General features: G+C 46.2%; 1 protein-coding gene across 2 annotated transcripts in view; it reads left to right on the top strand.

Moving 5' to 3' along the window:
- Pgm1 (phosphoglucomutase 1) overlaps positions 1-25,453 on the top strand; it is a 56,952-nt gene extending 31,499 nt beyond the window's left edge. For both annotated transcript variants that reach the window (XM_057784723.1, XM_057784722.1), the window contains exons 2-11: positions 1,369-1,531; positions 1,995-2,141; positions 3,604-3,729; positions 4,645-4,835; positions 6,104-6,258; positions 8,242-8,357; positions 15,103-15,238; positions 18,150-18,333; positions 20,498-20,632; positions 24,833-25,453. In XM_057784723.1, coding sequence (XP_057640706.1) covers positions 1,369-1,531; positions 1,995-2,141; positions 3,604-3,729; positions 4,645-4,835; positions 6,104-6,258; positions 8,242-8,357; positions 15,103-15,238; positions 18,150-18,333; positions 20,498-20,632; positions 24,833-24,922 — 1,443 coding nt within the window. In that variant the 3' untranslated portion in view covers positions 24,923-25,453. The remainder of the gene's footprint in view (positions 1-1,368; positions 1,532-1,994; positions 2,142-3,603; positions 3,730-4,644; positions 4,836-6,103; positions 6,259-8,241; positions 8,358-15,102; positions 15,239-18,149; positions 18,334-20,497; positions 20,633-24,832) is intronic.
- Positions 25,454-27,088: the final 1,635 nt, after the last annotated feature.

Here is a 27,088-nt window from a genome sequence, read left to right as displayed (position 1 = left end):
AGCTCCCCTTGGTAAAGACATGAGGATTAATGGAGGTGAGGGAAAAGGGGTGCTCTCTTTCTGTAAGGAGTTTGGTGATGGGGTGCATCATAAGAACGTCAAGTTTTGAGTGACATGTTGTAAGTGCAGATGGGACTCACAAAGTTAAGGCTTCCTTACATATTCTCCAGCGAATCCAGGTTTCTTGGGGGCATTTTCACATTAGAAATACATCTTCTGGACTAGAGAGATGGCTTAGTGCTTAAGAGTGTGTATTTCTCTTGCAAAGGACCCGTGATAGGTTCCCAGCACCCGTATTGGGCAACTCATAGTAGCCTCCTAGCACCGCTGGGTTCTGTGTGCACCTGCATTTGTGTGCACACACCCCACACAGGCATGCACACACACATAATTAAAAATAAAAATAAAATAAAAAAAAAAACACGCATCTTCTACTACCAAGTGATCTCCACTATCAAAAAACAAACGCACCTAATGGAAAATTAAAAGACATTCTTGATCCTTTCTTCTTTCAGAACAGTGAAGAGATCAAGCACAAACTCCCTGTGTTCTAAGTATCTTTAATACAAAATATAGCAGTCCCACCTCCCCCAGGGAAGTAAGTCACAGGAGCTGACCTGACATCTTTCCAACTTGGGACATGTTGAAACAGGCTTCATTTTAGCAAGGGAAGTTTCAAGAACTGGGCTGATAACAACTGTGCAATGCAGGAAAGTGAGTTAGGAACAAGGCAGAAGTCCCCGTGTCCCTTCCATGTAGATGGGTCTGACCAGTTTCCTCAGCAGCCATCATATTCTTGTCGTAGGCTCAGGAGGTAATCAGTCTATACCCTAACATGATATATATTGAGGAATCCTATTTGCAAAGGCAAGCATGCTTGGAAAAATAAATTTGTAAGATGCATTTTGACATCGTGTACAATCTTTTTGCTTTTTAAAGGTCTTAATTGCAAAAGCCTTTTCTTAGATTAGAATGCCTTTAACTAGTTAAGCCTGTGTTCTTTTTCTCATTGTTGACGGAAAATAGGGTGGAGTTGGATAAAAATTGAGGTTTTCTCACAATCCTTCAGTCCATCCACACTGAGATCCTGACCTGGACAGACGATATTACACATGTACTATTTTCTTCCCATACCCTTACCCTAACACACTATCCAAAGCTACAGAAAAAGAATGAAAGAAAAAGAAATGGCTTTGTTTAATAGCTTTGGTCCTATCTCAGTAATGTGGTAGAGACATGCAATATGCTGATGGTTTTTAAAGAAAACATCTTTGCTGGTCCAACAGTGTTTTCGTTGTCCATTTTCTTCTTGCCCTGGCATTTTTGGTGGTGACTTTGGATTTATATTTTCTGTATTTCTTCCCCTAGATTGGCCGTCTGGTTATTGGACAGAATGGCATTCTCTCCACTCCTGCTGTGTCCTGCATCATCCGAAAAATCAAAGCCATTGGTGGGATCATTCTGACGGCCAGCCACAATCCAGGAGGCCCCAACGGAGATTTTGGGATTAAATTCAATATTTCTAATGGGGGTGAGTGTCGTGTCATTTTGAGGACAGTCAGATGCTCATCTGGATAAGCTGGTACCCGGAATACTGGGAGGCTTGGGCTCTGATTCTCGCCTTAAGAAGGGGCTTTGCTTCCCTTCGAAGACGGCAAAGTGCTTCTTAACTCTGCTGTGTCTTCCTTGTCAGAGGAACCATACATGAATTGCAACTAAGATGGGATTTTCTTTTAGGAAATTCTAATTGCTATTAACTGACACATGCCTGCAATCCTACCATATAGAAGACTAAGGCAGGGGAATTGTGATTTCAAAGCCAATATAAACTGTATAGTGTGGCTGTATCTCAAAGTCTCCTGGAAAGAGAGTCCTGATGCTTTGTGATTCGGTGGAAGTGTGTTAGGGGAGAGGAACTGCCAAGTGGCAGGCTGTGTGTTCACGTGAACTACACATGATGACCTTTGCTTGCTGTGTGATTTGTTGATCTGTAGGTCCTGCTCCAGAAGCAATCACTGACAAAATTTTCCAAATCAGCAAGACAATCGAAGAATATGCCATTTGTCCTGACTTGAAGGTAGACCTCAGTGTTCTAGGAAAGCAGCAGTTTGACCTGGAAAACAAGTTCAAGCCCTTCACAGGCAGGTTTACCTTTCCTTGTCTCCTGCCCTTCCTCACAAGCGTGTTACTCTTCTCGTCTCCCTACACATTCCTGTCTCCAGCTTGAGTAGTTTTCTTCTTGAGGTTTTGTGAGAATGGGTCTTCAGCTTTGGAAAATGGTGGACCATGAACTTTGCATGGATTAACTACATAGCAGGTCTGGAGTTTGTCTGGGGAGTGTAGAGAGTTGGGCCATTAGCCGTGTGGGTGGTGGGCTTTTCAACTTCCAACTCTCTGGGTCTCAGTTCCATAACAGCCTTGACTAGAAGACCTGTCTGATTGATCTTGGGCTTCTTCTATATTTGTTTTTGTGCTTTGTTCCATTTTATTCTCATAGCCATCCTGTGGGGCCAGCACTATCCCTTAGACTGTCAACAGAGAAAGAAGCAAAGCAGAGAGGGATCAGGAAGCAGGCTCGCACTAGTCAGTGACAGTAAAACCTGCATTCAGACTCTGTGAATGGTGCTCAGGCCTGGCTTTTCAGTTTTTCCCCATTCCCTGACATTCAGTCGAATCGATCAGACCATGTATTTGCGTTGCATGAAACCCCCCAAAAAGGGAGCCATAGGTCACATTTTGTTGTTGAATGCCAAGGTATTGCAGTGATCTATGAAGTAAACATACATAGTTCATATTAAGAAGACGATGAGTTCATATTAAGAGACCTCTGTGGCCTGTATTTGACCTAGCTCAGCTTGTCTATTTTCCACTGGACAACTTTAGAAGGTGCATCAAGGGCTGCCAGTTATACCTCAGTAAACACAAACAACTTTAGGGGGTGCACCAGGGGCTGACAGCTGCACCTCAGTAAACACAAACAACTTTAGGGGGTGCACCAGGGGCTGACAGTTGCACCTCAATAAACACAAACAACTTTAGGGGGTGCACCAGGGGCTGACAGTTGTACTGCAATAAACACAAAGTGCCACGTGTTCTTAGGGTTTGGAAGCCACCGCTAGAGAGGTCCATAGACTCCTCATGCATTGAAAATGCACAGAATTCCTGAGCAAAGATAATTCTAGTTTTAGCCACTAGTAGTACATGCAGAAAGTGGGTTCTTCTTCTTCCTTTTACTTAACCTTGGAAAATAAAATTGAAAAGAGGACATTATCTTTTCTGTCATCCATGATGTCAAAATAGAAACAATTTGGGGGATGTGTAGGGATAGTGAGTAACATAGCAGAGTTCATCTAGCCTCTGCTGGGAATTCAAGGGTATACCCTAGCTGTGCAAGTTCTGACTTTCAAACCTTGAGTTTCCTTGCCTATAAAATCACATGGGTAACATTTATGTCCAAGGAAAATTGTTAGTGTGGATAAGATGACATTTAACAGCTGTCATAGTTGCCCTTTTGAATGGTTACTGCAGGTTGATAGAAATATAGTTAGTTTGGAGTATAGTATGTCTGGATATGTTTTGTTTTTCCTTTTAATATTCTCACAGTGGAGATTGTGGACTCGGTGGAGGCCTATGCCACAATGCTGAGAAACATCTTTGATTTCAATGCACTGAAGGAGCTACTGTCCGGTCCTAACCGACTGAAGATCCGCATAGACGCCATGCATGGAGGTACAGACTTGTGGATCTGCAAAGATGGGGGTTACTCTCTGCTGTGTGTGCCTTGATGCCTTCACAACCCTCTTCTTAAGCCTCCGCTGGCTTAGACAGAGCTATTTCACAACTATTTCAGACCCATATTTACACAGTTACAAATCTCATGGTAGGCGTGCAGAACAGTAGAGCTTTCTCTCTCGGTAAGCTGGTGTGAAGGTCAGTGTTTTCACAGGAAGCCCTGGCCTTAGAGTCCCATGCAGCTGTTGTGGATACTTCTCTGTTCCTCGGCAGGTCGCTTACATTCTTCTTGTGCACCCACATATGCTCTGAAGGGTGCCATTTGCTTGCTAGTGCCCTGTGGGATATGTTCTAAGCCTCATCCCCACCCACCCGTGTCCACATACTCCTCTTAGTGGAGGGCAAGCACAAGCTGAGGATTAACTTCTGCAGCAACAGGGTGTGTAGCTCCCACACCATCTTCTTCCTCCGTGGGCTGTTTGACCGGGCCAGGAGGGACAACCACGTCTATGAACCGAAGCCGCGAGGCTTTCCCACATATAGAACACGAAAATTCATGACTAGGTTTTCTGCTTATTCTGCAACAGTTCAAAACTGTAATGTATCTGAGTGGCAGGGGTGTGGAACCACGCACTTGTCTGTGTGGCTGGGGAAGAGTGCCTGTCCCCGAGCCCATTCGTGGGTCACTGTAGAGCTCCCTCAGAAAGTCTTCTCCTGCTGGGCTTCAGCCTTCTTTTGGGTCCTTGTTGCCCCCCTGGTTTTAACAGAACAAGTCTACTTCTCCTGCATGAGAAAGGTTTGAAGCTGTCCACACCATTCTTAGCCCCAAAGTGTGCTGCTCATCCCACCCTTCAACCTTCAAATGCTTTAGTTAGTTTGATGTTTGACTATTCCTACTTTAATTTGTTACAGTTGTGGGGCCATATGTAAAGAAGATCCTCTGTGAGGAGCTTGGTGCCCCCGCAAACTCTGCGGTGAACTGTGTTCCCCTGGAGGACTTTGGAGGCCACCACCCTGACCCCAACCTCACCTACGCTGCTGACCTTGTGGAGACCATGAAGTCAGGAGAGCATGATTTTGGGGCTGCCTTTGATGGTGACGGGGTGAGTCTAAGTACATTTAAATGAATCCTCAGCAAGCTGGACCTTGTAGATGTTGGGGGGAAATGAACAGTTTCTGCCTGGGCCACGGGAGCCTGGTAAGTGGCTCTTAGGGCCTCTTATTGCACCAGAGGCCAAGGCCAAGTAAGTGAAAGACCTCCTTGAGCAGAAACAAGAGTTTTAATGTAACCAATGCATTTAATTTCAGGCACTCAAATTTGCTGAGTAGGAGGGCTTAGGCCCAGTTAGGATTTAATGACTGTGCTTCATAAGCTGTTGGAGTCTTAGACACTTGTCCAAAGGTGGGTCTCCGCCAGCCCCTGGTTAGTCATCTAGCCTCTAAAGAAGGTTTTCAGCGTGTAATATACCCATGCATTCATGCTAGCTGGACAGTGAAACTATTTAGCACCAATATAATGATTATGTTAAAAGGATTACTATTTTACCCTTTCTTTACTGTGAACATGTTGTGTATAAATTGCTCCTTAGCTTGGTGACCGTGTAAAAACAAAGATGATTATGACTTAGGTGTGTTGTAGAGAGCAAGTGCTGTTTATCACGCTGAGTTTTTATTTTTGTTGCTTTACCAGCTACAAGTCATGGCTTCCTGAAAACTAATTTCCCCCATATCAAGATTTAGGGAAATGAAAGGGGCTCATGGCAGGTACCGTGTCACAGTGCATCTTCTAGTGCAGCGTGGGCTGGCGTTGGGCTGGCGTTGGGCTGGCGTTCCCCCACGTTCTCTGGTGCTCAAGCGCAGCTGCTCATGAGGCACCTCGGAAGCAGCGAAGGTGGGCAGCCTTTCTTGTTGGGTCCGGTATCAAATGGGGGGAGCCATGATTTAACAGTCTTGCCTTGAAGAACTCAGCCTTTGTTCCTCAAAGGATGCCCAGTAGACCTGTCAAACCGCGTCAGCAGCCAACATTTCCTCCCGGGTACATCCTTTCCCCTCCTCTGGGAGGGATGTGATTGGTTCCAGAGTTTGGAAAGGTCTAGGAGGTTAAAGTTAGTGGGCCCCTGGAGAGAGAACAGAGAGTTTAGCTCAGAGGGGGGGTTGTGCTTACACTTTAATTGAAACCAGTTTTAACTCTTGAGCACGGAGGTGCCTTTGGTCAAACAGCGCTGTACAAATCCATTTAATGTCCAGTGTTTAAAGCCCAGTGTGAGGATAGGGTCCATTTTGAATTTTCTAGCACTCTCAGCCGATGATCGTTTGCTTTTGTTTACCGTTTGATTAAAAGATCTTACTTTGAGTCTCTCTTCTTCCAAAGGATCGGAACATGATTCTAGGCAAGCACGGGTTCTTTGTGAACCCCTCTGACTCTGTGGCCGTCATCGCTGCCAACATCTTCAGCATTCCGTATTTCCAGCAGACTGGGGTCCGTGGCTTTGCACGCAGCATGCCCACAAGTGGCGCCCTGGATCGGTAGGTCTCTGTTCTTGGGCCCGCCTGTCTCAGATCACACTGTTCTTCCTCGTGCTCTTCCTGCCTGGAGCATGTGTCCTCCTCCTCGCGCTTTGGCTTAGCCAGTGCTGCAGCGTCTTGTTTTCAGGGTTAGCCCTCTTCTGAGCTCTCCCAGCATCCTCTGCTCCTCCTGACCAGACTCACCATCCTGGTTTCTGACAACTCCGTCTGTTTGATTGACTGCTCCACTAGCCTATCACTTCTACAGAAAAAGCACTGTTTTGTTTTGTTTTTTCAGTATCCTAGATTCTGCTTAACAGCGTGCCTACGTATCATAGGGTATACACACATGCATTGTTTTTGTTTTTAAATGAGCAAGTAAGTGAATTTTAGTGAATACATGAATGTTTGGCACTGCCTTTGTATTCAAGGCATTATTCTTGAGCTGTGCAGGATCGTTTTTGTTGAGCAGTGTGCATGTAAGCCAACTAAAGATGAAAAGAAATAGCAAGCAGGGTGCTTTTAGAACATGTCAGGAGCTCAGAAAGTTTTTGCTAAATCATTGGTCAAGAGTGAATGAGTAAAAGGCCATGAGCGTGAAAAAGAGGAGTGTATTGGTCTAGACACAATAGCAGCTAAGCTTAGGCATGGTCCCTTGTTCAGGACAATAAATACTTTACATGTTTGAGTAAGTCATTCCCTTAAATGCTGTTAATATTTAATGCTGTTAATAGCCCCACTATACTGGTAGACGTCAAAAAGTCAAGGAGGCTGTTAGACTCAGCTGGCTGGGAAGTGACTAAGTTAGGATTTGAATGCAGAGCTAGGTGGTCACAGAATTACTGCTGGCTTCACTTCAGTTACTAAGGAAAGAATGATTAATGCCGGGACAGAAGGTGAGCTTCTGTGGGGTTCTTCATGTTCTCCATCCCTTGATCCTCCCTGGCACCCTAACTTCGGAAGTGAGGAGCTGAGAGTTAGGAGTTGCCAGCCCCACTAGGACACACAGCTGACCCAGAGCAGCTCCCGAAGCCTGTGTTTCTGCCCCCAGACGCGACCCTTGAGCTCACAGCTGCTTGGTGCCATACTGTGGTGGCTCTGAAATGCCTTCTGTGTCTCTTCAGAAGTACTTTGATTAGAATTTTTGGAAAAATTGATAACCTGTATAGAATCAAAACTGAAACACCTTATCTGAAATAAAAGTGTACTCATGGTCCTCAGAATCATAGATTTGGTTTCCTTCCCTGTTAGAATCCAGACGCGAGCCACCCAGCTTTGCTTGGAAGAAGGGGTCAGGCATCTTGGAATAGATACTTCACTGGGGCTGCGTTAAAACTATCAGGCAACTTCAACTATGCAAACAGAAAGGGCTTTGCTGGGGGGACAGGCTAAAAAGTCACTCCAAAGTTCTTCCCTCCTTCACGGTTTTCTCAGTGCGGGGAGTCTGTTGCAGGGCCTTGCGCTAGTCTAAAGCTATAGAGGAAGGAGTAAAGGTTTGATGGAGAACAAGGCTGCTTATCGTAGTGGATGAGGCTGTTGGGAATGGAGACCCTGCAGCTGGGACGTCTGGTGATAAGGAGGAAGCACTGGCTGGAGGTTGAGAACAGACTGAGCCATCTGCCTGTGTGACTTGCTCTGCGCCTCCCTGTGAAATGCTGACCCATCGCTGTCAATAAGCCCATGGAGAGGCCATTCTGTGGCTCTTTAGGGGACGCTTGTAGATGTGTTTTGCACCCAGACACATGGGTTTAAATGCCCAATCCTGCTGTTTTACTCCTATTAAGTACCACTGTGTGATCTGAACCAATCCTTTCTTCCCCCGCTCTCCACCTTCCTCTGAGTCCATACAGAAGAGCCCCTTGTGCCAGCTTTTCTTTTCTGATTTTCCACCATACGTAGAATTCTGTCTACCTCTAAGAAAAGTTAAATGGGACCCTTGGTTACACTGATGGCTGCTCTGCCGCGGTCCTGCTGGGATGTAACTTTGATTTCATGCCTTTGAAGGGTAGCAAACGCCACAAAGATCGCTTTGTATGAGACCCCAACTGGCTGGAAGTTTTTTGGGAACTTGATGGATGCGAGCAAACTGTCCCTTTGTGGGGAGGAGAGCTTCGGGACTGGTAAGTCACGCTCACACTAGCAGTTTCTCTCCCACAACCTCTGCCTCAGGGGAAAGTTTAGACTGTCTAGATCTTAGAATAGCAGCAGGAACCAGCAGACCCTAAATCAAGACAGGGTTTATTTATGACAACCTGGTGAAGTATACACATTGGAAAAACAGTGGGCACATTTGGACAGAAGGGCTGGCTTAGCTTCCAGAGGATCACAACTACCGAGACGGAAGTTTGAGGGCCTCCTTGGCAGCCTTGGTCTTTGAGTTTCTATGGATTAAACACACGATAAACACAGTTTTCTTCCCTTAGTGGCCAAGGAAACCTTGCAAATGTTTTCATTTCTAAGGAGAAATATGGTAGAACAAGTCAGATTTTTTTGTTTTATTTTGTTTTTATGTAAGAAAAGGTTTTGGCATGTCATTAAATCTTTCCCTTTCATGGAGCCAAGTTTTCTGTAGCAACAAATTATGATGTATCAGGCTTAACTCAAGGAGACCTTGGGGGCGAGACTAAGCTGATGGGTGATAAAAATGTAAACACGTAGCCTTGGCATGCGGGCTTAGGTGTGGACTATAGCCGGAGAAAGGGTGGCATGGAGTGGGGTCTGGTGATCTGAGTCCCATCTCTGTGCTTTCTCTTCTCGTCTCTGCCAGTCCAAACACAGACCCGAGCTCTGGCCTCCCCCATGACTTTCCCTACTGTCCCATTGCACCCGCGTCAGTTGCTCCTCTCCAGACATCTTACAGGCCTGTGCTCATTTCTAGACAGCCAGGTTGCAAGGCACTCAAGGAGTCCTGCGTCTTACATTTTTTCTGCCCAGTGTTTTAAAGTAAAGGGGCTCATTTCTGTGATCCTTTATTACTGTCTGATTACCCTTTAGTAAAACAAAGGTCAAAACCAAGCATTCACCAAGCCTTGCAATAGAGTGCAGTTCTTGCTGATTAATCAGGACCAAATCCTGACCCCCTTTCCTCTGAACCTGGAGTTTATGATGGGCGGTATGAGCTGATAGACTCGAGGCAGCTTTTTATGAGGTTCTAAGCAGTTCACTCCTCTTGGGAGGGCGACTGCTTCTTGATAACAAATTGACCTGATGGAATTGAGTACTAAGAAAGAGAGGTGAAGCAGGATGGTGGTGACCCATGTATTTGAGCCCAGCACTTGGGAGACAGAGACAAGTGGATCACTGAGTTTGAATTTCAGTATAGCCAGGTCTACACCGAGGAACCCTGTCTGAAAAAACCAAAACAGAATAAAACAGAAAAACAAACAAACAGATAAACAAAAAAAAAAAAGAAAGAAAGAAAAGGAAGGAAGGAAGGTAAATTTGACGATTGAACAATGTCCCAAAGGACACTAGATTTTCCAGAATTCTGAGTCTTTGATAAAAGAATATAAGATGACTGCTTAGTCATGTCCGTCACAGAACGTGGGCCATGCCACTTTGTTCCGTGGGTTACTGCATGCCCGCTGCCTGTGAGATAATCCTCCCCGTGGGGTTCTCAGAGTCGGCCTGTCGGTCAAGGTGCAGCAGCAGCTGTCCTTCCAGTCTGCTCTTCCATTTCCATGCTCGGAACTGAGCCTTGGGCATGGGAGGCAAACACTGCATCCTCAGCTCAGCTATACAGCGCTTCCAGGAAAGATAGCAGCATCCCATGTCTGGAGATGTTGCAGGCAGACTGCTTAGGGGGACTAGGCTTAGACCCTGCTAGTATTTAACTCGGGCATACTGTTACCTGCACGCCTGCCTCCTCACCATGTCTCTGTGCTCTTCTGCAAGGATGGGAGACATACCTTGGTACTTGGAACATGCTGCCACTGATTCTGACTTGTTGAATATAAAGTGATGTTCATGTCCAATAACTTTCTGTCTCCCAATAGAGGCACTCGGTAGAAAGCAAACCCAGTTCTAGAGCAGTTGTGAGGCTGTGCAGGAGACATGTTAAGTGGAGAGCTGAGCGTTCCTAGGGAATAACCCCTCAAGTGCTGGAGTGGGCTAGAGAAGGCTTTCTGGGGAGCCAGTCCTTTCCAATTGACACACCGAAAGAGAAACAAGACAGGCCTGCACTACACAGCTAGGAACTGGCTATTCTTGGGCCCTTCTTGAGAACTGCCCTGAGCCAACAGTGGCCACAGCTCATAGTCAAAAGTAGAGTATGGTCGTGGGAGATGGTAGCCATAGCATAGAGAGGTCAAGGGTAATGTCCTGGGTGAGCATGTGGTGACGGCAATTGACAAGAGCTGTTTGCCAGGCTACTGGGGATGCATGGAAATTTCCAGAGAGACCTGTATGTTCAGGGGAATGGGAAGAGAGACAGGCAGACAGACATGACACCGAGCCTTTCAGAGAAGTCCAAGCTGCCGTTTTCGAGCTGCCCCACCCCGTCTCAGGCTGTCATCGGGCAGAGGCAGTGCCGGGCCAGCTCCCAAGATGCCCAAGCACTAGTAAATGTAACCAAACCCCAACACCGTTAACTCTTGGCTCCCGCAGCCGGGGCTGACATTTTTCTTACCTATGACCCAGAGCATGCCCTGACTGAGCCCAGTTTGTCCTTACCACAAGCTGCTGATTAAGCAAAGCACAGTGACAGGTGTTGCAAGATGCTGAAAGGGCAGGATTCCCACGGGCTCCTGGGCCCTACTGGAGCGAGAATGGAGACACTCGGCGAGAAGCCCGGCACTAGCTTTCTCCCCACTTGGGTGGCAGTGGCTTCTCTGCCTTACGTTTAAGTGAGCTTGGATTCTTGTACCATTAGGGTTGGGGGGGTGGTGTTTCCACGACCTAGAGGAGGAAGCTTATTGGATTATATTTTTTTCGTTTTTCCCCACTATGCACAATGAAAGAAATTATGTTTCGAAAGCTTAATATGGTGAATGGAAAACATTACTTTCCCCCTAAAAATTCTGTTTTTCTCCTTATTCCAAAGAGCATCATGCATTTGTACTATGAAACAGAACAGTTTGTAAGGCTCCACTTGCTGGCTTGCAGGATGATGTCTCGCAGCCATGGGAGAGGGCAGCCGTCTCTCCCTTTTCGCAAATGACAAAGCAGAGGCTTTGAAAAAGTAAAGCAGCTGATTTAGACCCAAATGTCCTAGAAACAGCAGTTCAAGTTGGCCTTTTCTGTCCCTTATTGAAAAGGACTTTCTGTTGTGCCACAGCCATGAAAGGTTGGCAGTAGAGGTGCCACGCCATTTCTCCCTGTTGCTGGGAACCACTGCTGTGCGTCAGAACACTGAAGGAGTAGACTTGGTCCAGCTTTCCGGAGGGCAGCCAGATCACCTGAGTTCTCATCCGTGCGAGGTTCATACAGACAAGAGACCGCAGACCCCTCAGCAGGCTGGAATGCACACTGCTGTTGTGTGAGGCGGATGCTTTGTGTATGGTAGTGAGTGCACGACGCGGTTATTTCCAGATAGCCTAGTCAGAGTTGCTAAGACTTTTAGGCTTCATTTTCAGTTTCCATAAAGAAAGAAAAACCCCAAGTTTCTTTTTAGAAGTGGAAACATATCCATGCTTTTAGTCTAGCACCCACCGCTGCACCCCTAAAAAGAAGAAAAAAGTTAATGTGCGCTTTTAATTTATTTATTTACTTTATTTAAAAGGAGGTGCCAGGTGTGGTAGCACACACCTGCGGTTGTCAGAGCACTTGAGGGTGGAGGCAGGAGAGTTGCAGGTTCCCGGCAGCGACACACAAGGAGACCCTGCCTGTAAAACACAGATGGGGCTAGAGAGATGTTCAGCTAAAGGGTACTCAACTGTTTCTGCAGAGGATCTGGGTTCAGTTCCCACCACCTATGCTGGGTGGCTCTCAACTTCCTGTAAGGCCAGTTCCAGGGTTTCTGATACTCTGTTCAGCCTCCACAGGCTTCTGTATGCTTACGGTGCACATACACACACACACAGGCTCACCCATACTCCTATAAATAAATAAAACTTAAGAAACCCCACCAAAACAAAAAGGGAAGTCCGGGTGCACAGATAAATAAGTCCAAGTGATCATGAATCTCTAGTATATCGGGGAAACTGCCAGAATCATCAGAATGAACTGTTCCAAAACATCTCATTTGTAAAAGCCATGAGAGGCAGAGAGTTGCTTATTCCTTAAAATAGCAGTAAAAGTAAAAGTCTGTAGGTAATGAAGTTATGTAAGTATTTCCAAATGTATTAACTAAAGCCTTATAATGCATGGCCTATAGTCTCTAGTCTGGCAGCTTCTAGGTTTTGAGATGTCACTTCACTTCTTGTCCCGGTTGATTTTTTTCAACCTGACACAAACCTAGTCATATCTGGGAAAGGGAATCTTAATTGAGAAAATACCTCCATTAGACTGGCCTTCAGGCAAGCTTGTAGAGACTTTTCCTTAGTAATGATTGATGGAGAAGGGCTGAGCCCACTGTGGGTGGTGCTACCTCTGGGCAGATGGCCCTGGCTGTATACAAAAACAGATTGAGCAAGCCATGGGATCAAGCCAGTAAGCAACATTCCTCCAAGACTTCTGCTCCAGTTCCTGCCTTGAATTCTTGCCCTAGCTTCCCTTCACGCTGGACTACAGCTGAGAACTGAAGTAAACCCTCACGTTGCTTTCGGTCATGGTGTTTATCTTCAATAGAAACCCTAACAAAAACAGTCTAAAAGAAGTATCCATCAAAGAGAAAAATGTTGGAAAGAAATGTTTATTTATTTTTTGAATGAAAAAGGGAAAGTGCTGGAGTGGATGAATTAATTAACCTGCTCATTCGTACACACATCCACAGTTAGTTTCTTGCTAAATTAAATATGCTATGCTGGTTATCTGAATTAATTACAAAAATAACAAGTCTCTAAGAAGCACATGGTTAGTAGTGAACAGATAGGAGGGGCTCAGAGGCCTTGCTTGGGTGACTATAGGAGAAGGAAGGGGGCTCAGAACTGCTCGGAGAGGTTGGGAACTAGTCTCTAAGAGGAGAGGACATTTGAGATGGGTCTAAAAGGATGAAGACAGGAAGGAAAGGCACTCCCAAACATGTCCACACAGTGGCCAGCGTCATTCCAGATACTCTGAAACACCAAGGGAAAGAAGACCAAGTGAAAAGGCAAGGAGGACTAGAAGACATGTGAAGAAGTCACAGTGTGGCAGTACGGGAAACATGATTCTAAAGACCACGTGGGGTTCTCGGGAAACAGAAAATTGGTTTACTGTGGTGTGTACTTTGTTTTGATTTTAAAAAAAGCTAAAATGATAAAAGTGAAAATTTTGTCCCATGCAAAAGGAGATAATTTTTTAATTTTGGTGAAGATTTTAGCAAGAACCTCAGCAAAAAGCAGGTGTGACCAGTCACTAATCCGGACATTACTGGTTTAAAGAAAGATGTCCTAGAACAGGCTTGCCCACTATTGGCTTCCCTTAAGAGTTTGATACTTTGTGCCACCCTGCTTCTCAGAAGGGTGGTACCAGTGTAATACAAGAGCACTAGAACAGAATCTCATTCCCCTTATACTCCCTAACCCCAAGGTTCTAACTTGAATCTGTGGCTCTTTGTCTAGAAGTACCAGTTGCTCACCTTGGTTTCAATTTATCTTCTTAAAAATAATGCCAGACTTTTTGTTATATTGATTAATTACAAAATAATCTATTCTTTTTATGAATTACCTATTGTATCTTTGCTATACTTTTTAAATTTTGATCTTGCTTTCTTCTTACTAATAATATTTTTTTCTATACTGAGTGTTGTTAATACCTGTTTTACAATTGTAAATAGGTAGTCTTTAAAGTATATCAATGACTTTTAATTTTATTTATTTTATTGTGCTGTATAGAAATAGGCATTTTTTAAGTAAATAAATATGTCAGTTCTCGTTTTGAACAATATATTTACCTGTATTTATTACTCTCAAGAGTAAAAAGACTTTTTTTTTTTTTTTTTTTTTGGTTTTTCGAGACAGGGTTTCTCTGTGGCTTTGGAGCCTGTCCTGGAACTAGCTCTGTAGACCAGGCTGGTCTTGAACTCACAGAGATCCGCCTGCCTCTGCCTCCCAAGTTCTGGGATTAAAGGTGTGCGCCACCATCGCCCGGCGTAAAAAGACATTTAGATATTTTCTAGTATTTAAAGGCTTTCAGTCTTCCCCCACCTTTTCCCATTTTTTGAGACAAGGCCTCATTTAGCTCAGGCTGGCTTTGAACTTCTGATCTTCTTACCTCCACCTCTCCAGTGTTGGGATGACGTGTATACCATCATGCCTAGCAGAGTTTTAAACTTCTAGATTTGAACTGTTTTCTTTTTAAGGGGGAAAAAAAGCCCTGAAGTTTCTTTATAGTAATGAGCCAGTTATGATAACATCATTAAAGGTCGTCCGTTGTTTTACCACAGGCTCAAAGTGAGGCTTTATTAGCTCGAGTCTCACCCGTATTTACATCGCTATCTGGGTGTTTTGTTTTTTCCGTGGTGCTGCAGGCTGTTTTCTTTACTGAAAATTTACAATAGCCACATTTTCCTATTATTTATTTAAGATTGATATGGGGCTTTTCCTCCCACACTAACACTTCACAATTGATACGCCAGGCTCTACCAAAGCATCCCGCAGGTGCTTCTTGGCGTCTCCCTCTGATTCCTAAGTTTCTTCCACTGTCAGTATTGTGCCACTGTATTGAACACGTGAATCCTTTCACGTCCTGGAGTCCTCAGGAGCCCCTTGACTGCTTTGGTACCTATATACCGCTGGGCTTGCTCTCAAGGCCTTGTGAAAAACCAGCTTTCTCATTGCCTTGCAGGTTCCGACCACATTCGCGAGAAAGATGGACTGTGGGCTGTCCTGGCCTGGCTCTCCATTCTGGCCACCCGCAAGCAAAGTGTGGAGGACATCCTCAAAGATCACTGGCAGAAGTTTGGTCGGAACTTCTTTACCAGGTCAGACACAGTCTCGATTGGGTTCGAGGGATCGTGGGGAAGTGGGCAGAGACAATTCTCAGGGACAGTGTCCATGTTGTCTGTAATGATACCGACACCCGAGTTCACCCAGCTTCCTTAACTGGCGACTTTAAAAATAATCTGATCAGGATGAAGATGAAGTCAGTTTTTAAGCCAACCATAAAGAACAAGGATTTTTAAAAATAGCTAGCTTAATCAAAAGAATAAGCATTTAAATGTACCTGTTGAATAGGCAAAATAATAGTACTGGGTTTAGAGTCATAGGAGTAGATGAATTTTATTTCTTTTCTGAGTTAGGAGGTCATTAGTTTTCTCATCTGTAGGAAGAGAAATATTAGTTTGGCTATTGAGAGGATAAAGTGAAGATGTAGTGTAAACTCTGGAGCTCAGAAAGCCTGGAAATGTGTCTCCTTCAATTCTGGAAACAATTAGTGCTCAGTTCAGATCAACTCTCTGACTCGTTAAATAGGACCCAGTGATACTGGTCAGCACCTCACCCATTGATCCAACAAATATTTACTCTCTATTTTTCTTTCTCCCAGGTACTGGTAAATCTGTAGGAAAACAATATTTCGGAACACTTACCAATTCTTCTTTACCATATATGCTTTTGTTTTTAAGAAGTGTTCAGATATGAGGAGTGAGGCTGGAGATGTAGCTGAAGAGTGAAGTGTCCGTGCGGTCAGCATGTGGAAGGCTATGGGCTCTACTTTTAGCACCCCGAAATACATTTTTGCCAGTAGTGTTCTTCGTTATTTCTAATTTGACTATCCCTTAATAAGTGTAAAAATTGAAAAATTGTTTCCTTGTATCTCAATATTTTATGAGAAGGGATATTAGATAAAGCATTTATATGTAAGAAAATTTTGGGTATATTTCATTGGGCCTCAGTTGCACTTCTTGTTTTATTTTTATTGTTCTTTTTTTAAAGCAGGGATTCACTCACTATGTTGCCCTGGCTGGCCCTGAACTCACAAAGATCTGCCTGCCTCTGTCTTACAAATGTTGGCATTAAAGGCGTGCACCATCATACCTGGCTCCCCGCACCACCCTTAGTGGTGTTTTTTATAAAATAGGTGCATTGGACTAGATGTTTTAGAAGAAAAAAAAGTGCGTATATTCCAGAACTGGTAGTCCATGGTCTTCAGAAATTCAGAGAAGAATTCAACCTTAAGCAATTTGAACTTATTAGTCTTTCAAGAAGATTCTGATCAAATTACTATTTTGTTGAAAGCATAAATAAAAACTGCCATGTGTTCATCATGAAGTCCTGGGAACCAATCAGGACTGCCCTCTAGGAGACCTGGTAATTCAGAGTAGCAGCCCTGGACTCCCGAGGCCCAGAGTTTCACAAAAACACCACCATGTTTGTTTTTACGTCTGTGTGTCACCCGAGTCATACAGACAGCGTGTAAATACTGCTTGACTAGCTATGTGGATGAGCAGTGACCAGAGTGCGGTCAGGTTGAGTGTATTCAGATCTTCACTGTTGATACCTAAACACACCTCCATACTGGAAATGTTCCACCACAGTTTCACTACTTATCAGATACCACTGCCAATCAAAGACTACAAATGCAGTCTGCAGAACCTGCACTTAGGACCTGTTCTGAGCGCACTCTACCCTCCATTCACTGAACAGCAGTGCTAGCCAACTTCCACACCAGTGTCCAACATGAGCCTTAAGACAATTATTTAATCAGGCAACCCAGATTCTGAGAGGCAGGACAACTGGCCCTTCTGTGAAGGTAGCTGCTAGCAGAAGTTGGAGGCGTAGCTTGCTCTGTCTGGTTACAAAGCCAGAATTCTTTTCATTCTAGCCCTCTGTGTTTGGGATTTAAACATCTTCTCTCCGAAACACCCAAAGACCACAGGCACAAAGCACAGAAGCTCAGCTGTGATTTCTTGCTCTTTATCGTTTTAACTGGGGGAAGCGCCAGCTTCAGGATGGAGGGGACTATTTTGTCTCAGCTATCTAGACTGCCGGAGCTAGATAAGTTGGCGATAATTCTCCAGTATTCCTCTCGTCTCAGATGTGTTATCTTGAACATCTTGTACTTTGTTTGCTGTAGCAAACAAATGGATTCTGCCATCTTGAGCCTCTAACTGTTTCAAGAGAAATTGTGCCATCACGTTAAGAAAGCCTGCCAAGGTCTTTAACTTCACAAGAAAGAGGTTGAGAGCAAGTCTTGAAAGAAAAATAATAACCACGAATTTCATTGTGACACAGCTGTTTTCTTTTCTTGACCCCTTATCATCCACTGAAGGCATCCCTCTGCCAGGCTGATTTTAAAGCAGACTGCACTCCCTGCTGAAGGAGACTGGTGTTTGAAGCATAACTAGTTAGCGCCTACTTATCTGGTCTCTGATATTCTGGCCTTGCTCTAGGAAATTCCTGTGGGTACTGGAACTCTGCTTAGCCACAGTCTTACAGCTTCATACAGGCCCCAAACTAAGGGCAGGCCCAGCCTTCACCTCATAAGAGCGATAGGCATTTGGAGCAGAAGGACCTGAGTCATGTGCTGGTTGACATAGAGTTCTCTGGAGGTCATAGAGCTGGTCACGTTCCCTCCTCAGGATGTAGGGATGTGGCAGTAATGGTGTCTCCTCAAAGCCCATAGAGGAGTACCTTAGAGCCTCTTTCTGTAGAGAAGCCAAACCAGGAGTTCTCTGGTTATTCAGGCAGTCTTGCCCTTTCTTCTGAACCCTCCTTTCATCCCCAGCACCCACTCTCCCTGCTGACTGACAAGTTCACAGCTTTTGCCAGCTCCTGAAGTTCGATGGCTTGTTTGTGGGTGTGGGGGATGGGGACACAAAGGATGACAGTGGTCTGCTTGCCTGGGACGCCCTGATGTCAGCCCAGGGGTCTCAGCTACTTCACTTCTTCCAGGTATGACTACGAGGAGGTGGAGGCTGAGGGTGCCAGCAAAATGATGAAAGACCTGGAGGCCCTGATGTTGGACCGCTCCTTTGTGGGGAAGCAGTTCTCGGCAAACGATAAAGTCTACACTGTGGAGAAAGCTGATAATTTTGAGTACAGTGATCCAGTAGATGGAAGCATTTCAAAAAATCAGGTAGGAACAGACTGTGAGTGTGTGAGAGAGACCAGAGCATTGTCTCGGAAGCCTCAAGAGAAAAATGAGAAAGGCCCCTAGGTTTCCTTGGCCAACCCATTTTGGGGGCCTTTTGATCTCAATTGACTTTCTGCCCAGTTACATGTGACTCTCTTACATTCTCATAGGGAGAAAAAGTTTTTTTTTTTCCACAGTTCTTTGCAGCCCCCTGTACTTCCATGCTAGAACTCTGAGTCTGCATGTCGAGAGATTTTTGTAAGCCCTAAAATTATACACAAGATGCCATGTAGAATGTATGGGAAAGTCTTAAAGATGTAGAAAAACCTTAACTGTGGTCCCAGATATCAGTCTCTCTCCCTTTCGACATGCTAGCAGTGTGATGTCATGAGTGACATTGTATGCACTCCTCTTGTATCCTCTAGATTCACAATAAGAATATGCCCCTCTAAGGAAGGCTTCCTGGTTAGCAATTCCCACTGTTGTTATCTGTGGCCATCTGACAAGGCAATGCATAGTAGGACAGCAAAGCTGAGGATCTTGCCTACCTTAGGTGGTGACAGATGGCTGGGGTTTCTCATGATGGGTGTCTAAGGCTCCAGGCTGGTTGCCCTTCTTGCTTCTTCTCACAGTCATTCAGCACCCAGGATCTGCTATCTGCTTGCTTTTATGTTTGGTGCCTGTTGTCAAGGAATGAAGTCATGCCTGGGAATTCGGAAGCAGAGAAGGGGACGAAGGTGCTGTGGCACTGTAACCTCCCTGCTTGCTTTTCCGAGGGATGCAGAGCCTTGGCTTGCTTCCTTACACAGCATCTGCCAGGTTTTGGAGGAGATGGGTTTGGAGAGTCACTGGAAGCCCCCTGTAGAGAGTAGATGGTGGGTGGACACCGGAGTCAGCTTCAATGCCCAATTCTAGCAAGTGGCATAGTCTCATGCCTTTGCCATGAATGAGGACTCTGGATCAGTCTGGATGATGGTAACTTAGGTCTTGCAGTTAGCAGGAAGGAGGCCTGTAGAGGAGAGAGGAGTCCAGAGGTCAGCAGAGCTGCACGAGAGGTGTAATGAAGCCTTAAGAGTTCAGAACACAGGGTCCCAACTCTGCAGGCACCTCGCCCACGAGGGAGGGGCAGGGCAGTGCATTGTGGGAAGCTGGAGCTGTGTTCTATGCCACAAGGAGGGAGACAGCAGTACCATTTTGTAGGATTGGGAAACTAGAGCACATAGTGAGAGACGGGGTAGGAGAAGAACTGGCCACAGTAAACACAGGGAGGAGGTTTTAGGAGCTACTAGTTGAAGCCTGGGGTGAGGACAACCCTGGTTCACTTCTAGAAAGTAAAACATGCTGAGTAGAGCGAATGTGCCCTCCCCGTTGACTAGCTGGAGGACACACTGTGCGTGACCCGTCTGCTGTCCTCACAACGAATCCAAGGAGTGGCACAGCTGGAACTGTGAAGTGACAAACACCAGGCAAGACGTGTCCTTCCTTCTGCTCGGTCTTTGGAATCATACAATAGACACACAAAGAGCGAAGGACCCATAGGCAAACATCTGACGTAACCTTTCTTCCCTGTGCTGAAAGAGAGCTGTCTCGGAGCCCCAGCCTCTCCCTAAGTAAGGCAGAAAGGTACAGGGAGGGAGGGAAGCAGAAAAAGGCCGTGCTCACGCAAGGTTATCAGTCATCAGAGCACTGGCCACTGGATCGTGCTGGGTTAGGATGAGCCCCGCTTCTCCTGTCCGGGGCACGTGGCCCTTTTCTGAGATTCCCTCGCAATGCTCTACAGAGCCCTTTCTCTCATCTGCCTGTAGTTTTCTCCAGAGCTTTGAGCCAAGTTCTGCCTCCAGCAGCTTGACTTATTTATTAAGCTTCAAGCTGAAATGACCAGTCCATGAATCACAGGGAAATGGGCAGGGGTGAGAGCAGCACCACCAAGATTGCGTCTCCCAGATGACCCTGGAGATGCTGCTCCTACATTAGTTAAGCCTCTCCGTCTGGATGCAGCGAGAGGCTGACAGAAGGCAGACTCACAGGGCTCGATTGCTGCCATCTATCAAGGATCTAATCCCCCAATGGATAAGGTTGGGTCTCCAAATGGACCCCTCCTGTCTGCCAGTCTGCAGTCTCCCTCTCAGCATTCGCCGGGAAAAACCCTTTGCTTATCTTTTTCCAGGGCTTGCGGCTTATATTTGCAGATGGTTCTCGTATCATCTTCAGACTGAGTGGCACCGGGAGTGCAGGGGCCACCATTCGATTGTACATTGATAGTTATGAGAAGGACGCTGCCAAAATCAATCAGGACCCCCAGGTAATGCCTATGTCCTGCACCCTGGTTCGTTATTTTGGTTCAAGGGAGTGATTATGGTCTGCCGAACCTGTGGCATCACTGCCTGTCCTCAGTGACCCATCAGGTCACCAGGTCTACTAGGCTTTCGCTTTTGTCTCTTTTAGTGTGTTAGAACGAAATGACCAATAATAACCACAGTAATAATTACCTTTGTCTGAACATTTGTTGTTGATTACACCCACTGCGTAAATATATTCAGTTAACAATCTCATCCTCTCTGTCTCTGTCTCTCTCATGTGTGTCTGTCTGTCTCTCTCTCTCTTGTGTGTGTGTATCTGTCTCTCTCTCGTGTGTATCTGTCTGTCTCTCTCTCTCGTGTGTGTGTATGTGTGTGTTTGTGTGTATGAATGGTGTATGTAGTGATGTATGCCTATGTGTTCCTGAAAACCAGAGGAAGACATCTAGTGCCCTGCTTATTCCCCTAGACAGGGTCTCTCACTGAGCCTGAAGCTAGGCTGGCAACTGGCAAGCGACCCTCCTCTCTCTGCCTTACCCCTCACAGCACTGGGGTTCGAAGTATGTGCACAGCCATGCACAGCTTGTTTTGTGTGGGTTTCAGACATTTAACTCATGTGGTAATATTTATATACCAAGCCCCCTTACCTGCCCTAGTCCCTATTTGTTTAATTCTCAGATTATATGGACTGTTATTCCCCCTTGTACTGATAAGGGCACTGAGACACAGAAAGGCAACAGGCACTGACTAGGCATGTGCTCTATTCAGTGGCAGTTACACGAGAATGGTTCTTTGCCTCAGTTGTTGCATGATGTCTGGCCTGTCTTTGATCATGCATCACTTTGCTTGCTGGGTCACCTGCCCTGATAAAGCATTTGCTGGTTCGAACTTTGTCAGGGTCAGGGACAAGCGGGGACAGGCAGTTTTATGTGTCTTGCTGGAAAAGTCTACTGGGTTGGGTGCCTGTGGAGTATGTAAGAATGAACAGGAGTCCCGGACTTCCAGAATAGTCACCAAACCGAGGAGCTAAGAGGATAAATGGCGCACAGAGGAGGTCCCCAGGTGTGTTCCTCAGAGCACCCACCTTGGCGGGTGCTCCTGAGCCAGAGCTTTAGATCCACAGAGTGTGGAGGGGATAAGGCATATTCGCTCTCGCTCTCTCGGTGTTCGCAACTCATATTGCACCACAAAAGGCTCAAGACAATGTCCCCTGGAAGGTGCTCGTCTAAATGGCATCTGCTAAGAATTCAGCAGACGTTTTCCAAAGGCATAAAAATGGCTGGGAGGTTTGTGAAACAGGGACCCTGTCACTGTTCATAAGGGAAACGCAGAGGAAAGCCAAAATACGTTTGGACCCCATGTCAGCAGACTGGCTGTTGACAAGAGGACCCGAGGTGAGTGTCATGCTCGGGACTAGGAAGCACACTGGTATGGCAGTTCTCAGAAATGTGTGACCCCCCACACTCACACACAAAGCAAACACGTTACCAAGAACTTCCGTGCAATGAACAATCTTTGCCTGGGTTTGTGCCGGGAGAAACTGGAGCCTGTGTGCTGGAGAGATGGCTGCCCTCCTAGGCAGTTGCTGTACCGCTGTGCACATGGTCCCACTGCGGCTTCAGCTTCATGCCTAGCAGCAAATGAAGGGATAAAGGTGTGACCAAGTCACACAGGGCAAAGTTACCCCATCTTAAAAATAAAGAGAGTCCTGCCATTTGCAGCAACATGGTGATCTTGGGGAACATTATACTGAGCAAAACAGGACATGCCCAGAGTGATAGAGGCCATCTGGGGTTATTTATTTGCAGAAGCTAAAAAGAAACAATTTAACTCATACACAGAGAAGGATTAAAGGGGAGACACTTGCCGTTAGGCAGGATGCAGGAGAGAACTCAGAGTCACGGTGATGCTGTAGTTAGTGCTTACATTTTTTTTGAGAAGACATATTGCTGATGTCTTCACTACCACCGTGGCATACAAAGAGCTGTGAAGAGATTGCTGTGGCGGGTGGTTCGACAGTAGTAATCACTTCCCCGCATCACTCCTGTTGGGAGCTGGGAGTTTGGCCTGACGGCAGAGTGCTTGCCTGACGTTCATAAGCCTCATCATCCTGCAGAGAGCCAGATTTTTAAAAATTACATTTGATACCTCAAATATAAACCAATTTTTGTGAAAAAGAAATGAAGTAATGTGTATCATATGTACTTTTGCACAAAGCCTCTTTTCTTCTAGTACCCGATAAAAGCTTGTAAAACTCCAATTTAGAGACTCTAGTGTAGTGGGTTTGAGCATATAGGTTGTAGAGTTAGTAAGGTGGTCTTATTTTAAATTCTCTTCCTGACACTGAAGACCCGCGTTCCATGTCTTTGTGTCTTGGTTTCCTTGTATATAAAATGGTCCGGTGATAACTTTACATCATTGTAGGGGTTTGGAAAGAGAGTGAATTTTAAGTGCTTCCTCACTGGGGCTGGCACATGCCATCAGCTTTTAAGAAAGTTGATTTCACGGCTAGAGAGGTCCTCAGAGGTTAGGAGCACTTGCTGCTTTTGCAGAGGACACGGTTTGGGTTCCAAGCACTCACATGATAGTTCAGAGCCATCTATAACTCCACTTTCATGGACTCTGATCCTTTATTCTGCCCTCCCTGGGCACTAGCCATATGTGGTGCAGCTACATACATGAAAGCAAAACACCCATATTCAGAAAATAAATAATCTTTGAAACATTAAAAATTAAAAATCAAAAGCAGTTCAAGGCTGGTGAGGTGCTCAGCTGGTAAAGGCACTGAATTTGAACCCCAGAAGCCACCTGGTGAAAGAAGAGAACTGGCTCCCCTAAGCTGTCTTCTCACCGCCACGTGTACTGTTGTGGTGTGCATCTGGCTCATGTAAGTGTGCGTATACACATACACACCAAAGATGTAAAACAGAGCAATCCATTTTCAGATTTTTTGACCCTAAAGTTTTAATTGTAAAAACCCCCACAGTCTATCATATTTTTAAGTCTATGTAGAGCACGTTTGCATTGCTCCCAGCAGAGCGCCAGAGCCTTTTCAGTTTGCAGAGCTGAAGGTTGACCCTCGGTGGCAGCCTGGTTTTCCATCAGTCCTTGCAGCCAGCCCTCTGCTGTAGTGTCCGATCTGACTAGATACTTTGTGCGCAGTTGCATTTGTTAAAAAGGAGCTACAAGAGCCTGCTCTTCTGCTTCTCTGTCACTCTTCTTCCAGCAGCCAGGTTCCAGCTTCAGCGATCTCCACATTTGTGTTTGGTTTTAACCTCCGTAAAACCTGATCCAAGGGCCCTGGGGGCCACCCCACAGGTTCTTAAGATAATAGAGAAGGAGAAAGGGGGAAGGTGAGAATGGTTAGCTTTCTCTTTATCTGCAAGTTAAAAGCCTGGTCTGTGCTAGGCAGAGGAATGAAAAGAATATATTTCTTCTGAACCTAAATTCCCAGGGTGGAGAATCAACTGAAACGTTTGGGGCTTTCTCGGTGCCTGCAGACACCACCAGCCACCTGGGGAGTGTCTGCCTTTACTCGCGGCTGCTGTGTTCAAGCCCCAAGGACAGTGGCATGTGGTAGTCATAGTGGGTGGTGCTGGCTTTGCCAGTTAGCATGATTTGATAGAGAAGAAAGACAGTAATGGCAAGAAAATGCCCTGTTTGGGCTATTTATGTCCAATCACTGCACACTTTTGGTATTCCTCTGTAAAACAGTCCGTTTAGCTAGATGGAGTTTTCGTTTGTCTGATATCAAGGATGATTCATTTCAACAGTGGGGTCCACCCCTGCCCCCCAGTGAAAGCTGCTGTGAGGGAGGGGGTTGCATCTGAAAGATGTGAGCATCAGCTCAGATGATGTAGAAGGACCCAGCTAAGAGAACCGTGTTTTAGGGGGAGTCATGGCAGAGGGTTGGAAAGAAGTGGGTACCCTGGCAAAAGATTTACAGCAAAAAAAGTCTCGTGGTTGATGGGATGAATGTGGGGGGTGTGGAGAGGAAATACCCAGAATGTTTTGGTCGCTTGCTTCGCAGGGTAGACCTGGAGTTGGCTAACTGAAATAAGTGCTGGAGCCAAGTTTGGGTTTGCTTTATTAATTTACAAGCGCTTCGGGTGTCTTGGAGCCCTGGAGTAAGTGGTTGGAGTCATGGACCAGGGATCTGTTGACGAAAGTGATGGAAAAGGTTCTTCCGTTTGTGTTTCTCTCAGGTCATGCTGGCTCCCCTGATCGCCATTGCTCTGAAGGTGTCCCAGCTCCAGGAGAGGACAGGACGCACCGCCCCCACTGTCATCACCTAGAAAGATGGCCAGACGTGGTACGTCCTCCACCCAGGACCCATCCACGCCACCGATTGAAGAGCATGGACAGAAACAGTGTATTCGCCTGGGCTTTTTAGGACTTGATTTTTTACTTCCCACTTGATAAACAGCCGATTGTGAGGCACTGCCACTGTGTGGGGGAGAAGGACGGCAGACCCGAGAGCTCCCACTCACGTCTCTCCCTTCCCTTGCCCTGTGAACTGCTGCTGGGTGCCCCTTGGTCTCCTAGCATCAGGTGCTGCTTACACCACCATGTAAAGGTTTGGAGGCTGAGGGTCAGCAGTAAGGCCATCTCCCGTCGGTAGGGTGTGCCCGTGAAATGATGAGGTTCCCGCTCCACTGTGAACGTCCCCATGTTTACATGTCATCTGACAGCGTACGGTTTCTGGTGCCTTCTCTCTAGTCAGTTTTCCTCCGAGTGAGACATGCTTGTCCACAGATCTCTGTGTTGTTTTGCAGCATGGTCCCATCCGCACCGATATTCGGGACATTAAAGCAGAATGCACTTACTTGTTTGTTGCCTGTTGTCTTCTTCACTCTTAACTACAAAGGAATAAAACAGACTGTCTGCCTTGTTTCACGAGGGGGGATTATATTTTGTTTGGGGGTAGTGGTTTATTTGATGAGGGGGGATTATATTCTGTTTTGATGTCCTACCCAGAAAGACTTTATTTCTGGATAAGTTGATAATCCTTAGATTTAAGAGCTATAATTTTCAATCTCACCAGGGCAGCAACCTCTGGATACTCCCAGGGTTACCCAAGAAAGCTTGGTGTAGTGAATGACTTAGGGAAGAAGGTGATTTCCAGATCTGATGGAGCTGGTGGAACAAAACCAGGCGTACCCTTTGCGGTGCCGGCTGCCCCAGGCCTGCTGAAGAGGCGGAGGAAGGCCCTCAGATCTGAGTAACCTCTGCACCTTGCTGTCCAGCCCACAAGGATAACAGCAGTCAAAAGGGCTGGCTTTGAAGCCCTGCAACCTGGGTTTGACTCGTACCTGAGCCGCTGGCTGACCTTTGGATGCCATTCCCCTCATCTTCAAAGTGGGGACATGAATAGTTCTAACTTTGGGGTTGCAGGGCTCATTAGGTGCATAAACCTGTGCTGTCAATCTCTGAAATCTTGACCCCCCCTCCCCCCAGCAGCACGCCCTCAGGGTTCGCCACTGCTCAGCGTTACCCTTTCTTTACCAGACTACATCTAATAGCACAGAAGGTGTGAAAACATTATTCTCCTTATTAAAGGTCGATAATGTGCGCCCAGGGTGTTAACTGTAGCATTGCAGTTCCCCCAAGAAACATCTGCACGTATTGGTCTGCCAGGAAATCAATGCTGGCTAAGGGTCAGAGGAAAGAAACGATGTACGACATCCTGTAGGATTCGCTGGGGGATCGGAGCCATGACAGGTAGAATGCCGTGAGTTGGGTGGGCAATACCTGTTGTTGGCATTCATATTTTCCTCGTGTCTATTCTGTTGTAAATGTTGAGCTGTGTGCCATCCAGAAACCCTCCAACTAAGAAGTTATTATCCCCGTGTTAATCAGCTCAGCTGAAACCTAACAGATGTTTAAGCTCCTTGCCTGGGGCTCTCAGCTCCCATAAGCAGGGGCTCATTTCTGACATTGTGTTTTGTTGACTCTCCCCAACTCTCTGTCTCTAGAAGGAGCTGCAGACACTCCCAGTATTGCAGCCCCTAGGGTAGCTGTAAAAATGTCCTGTTTGCCCCAGCCACACAGTTCAGCTACTTTTTCCTGACTCCACTTGGAAGTTGAAAGCTGAAGAGAGGACGAGGGAGAGGGAGGTGGCTGGAGCCAAGCTAGGTGGGTGGGACCAGGTCACCTTCTGTGGCTGCCTGCCGGAGGTTGGGAGGAGGAGTAAGAGGCTGGCCTGCTGCAGCAGCCAACACTCCACCCCCCCCACCCCCCCACCCCCGCCAACAGCTTCATTGTTGAGTCATGCTTGTTTTCTTTGGGGGGGGGGTGAGAATTGCTGTGAGAAAATTGGGTCAGAATTGTTTGGGGCCCTCGGCTTGGAAACTTCCCCTCCCCTTCTCTTGACTTATGGCTCTTCTTGGAGAAGCAGTTTCCTGCTCAGATGTTCCCCAGCACCCCAACTAGACCTGGCTTCCTACACTGGGCCTCCCTCA

Source organism: Chionomys nivalis, chromosome 11 (genome assembly GCF_950005125.1).
Source record: "Chionomys nivalis chromosome 11, mChiNiv1.1, whole genome shotgun sequence".
Classification (NCBI taxonomy): domain Eukaryota; kingdom Metazoa; phylum Chordata; class Mammalia; order Rodentia; family Cricetidae; genus Chionomys; species Chionomys nivalis.
Note: the sequence above shows the minus strand (reverse complement) of the source record. Positions and strands in the feature narration are given on the sequence as shown.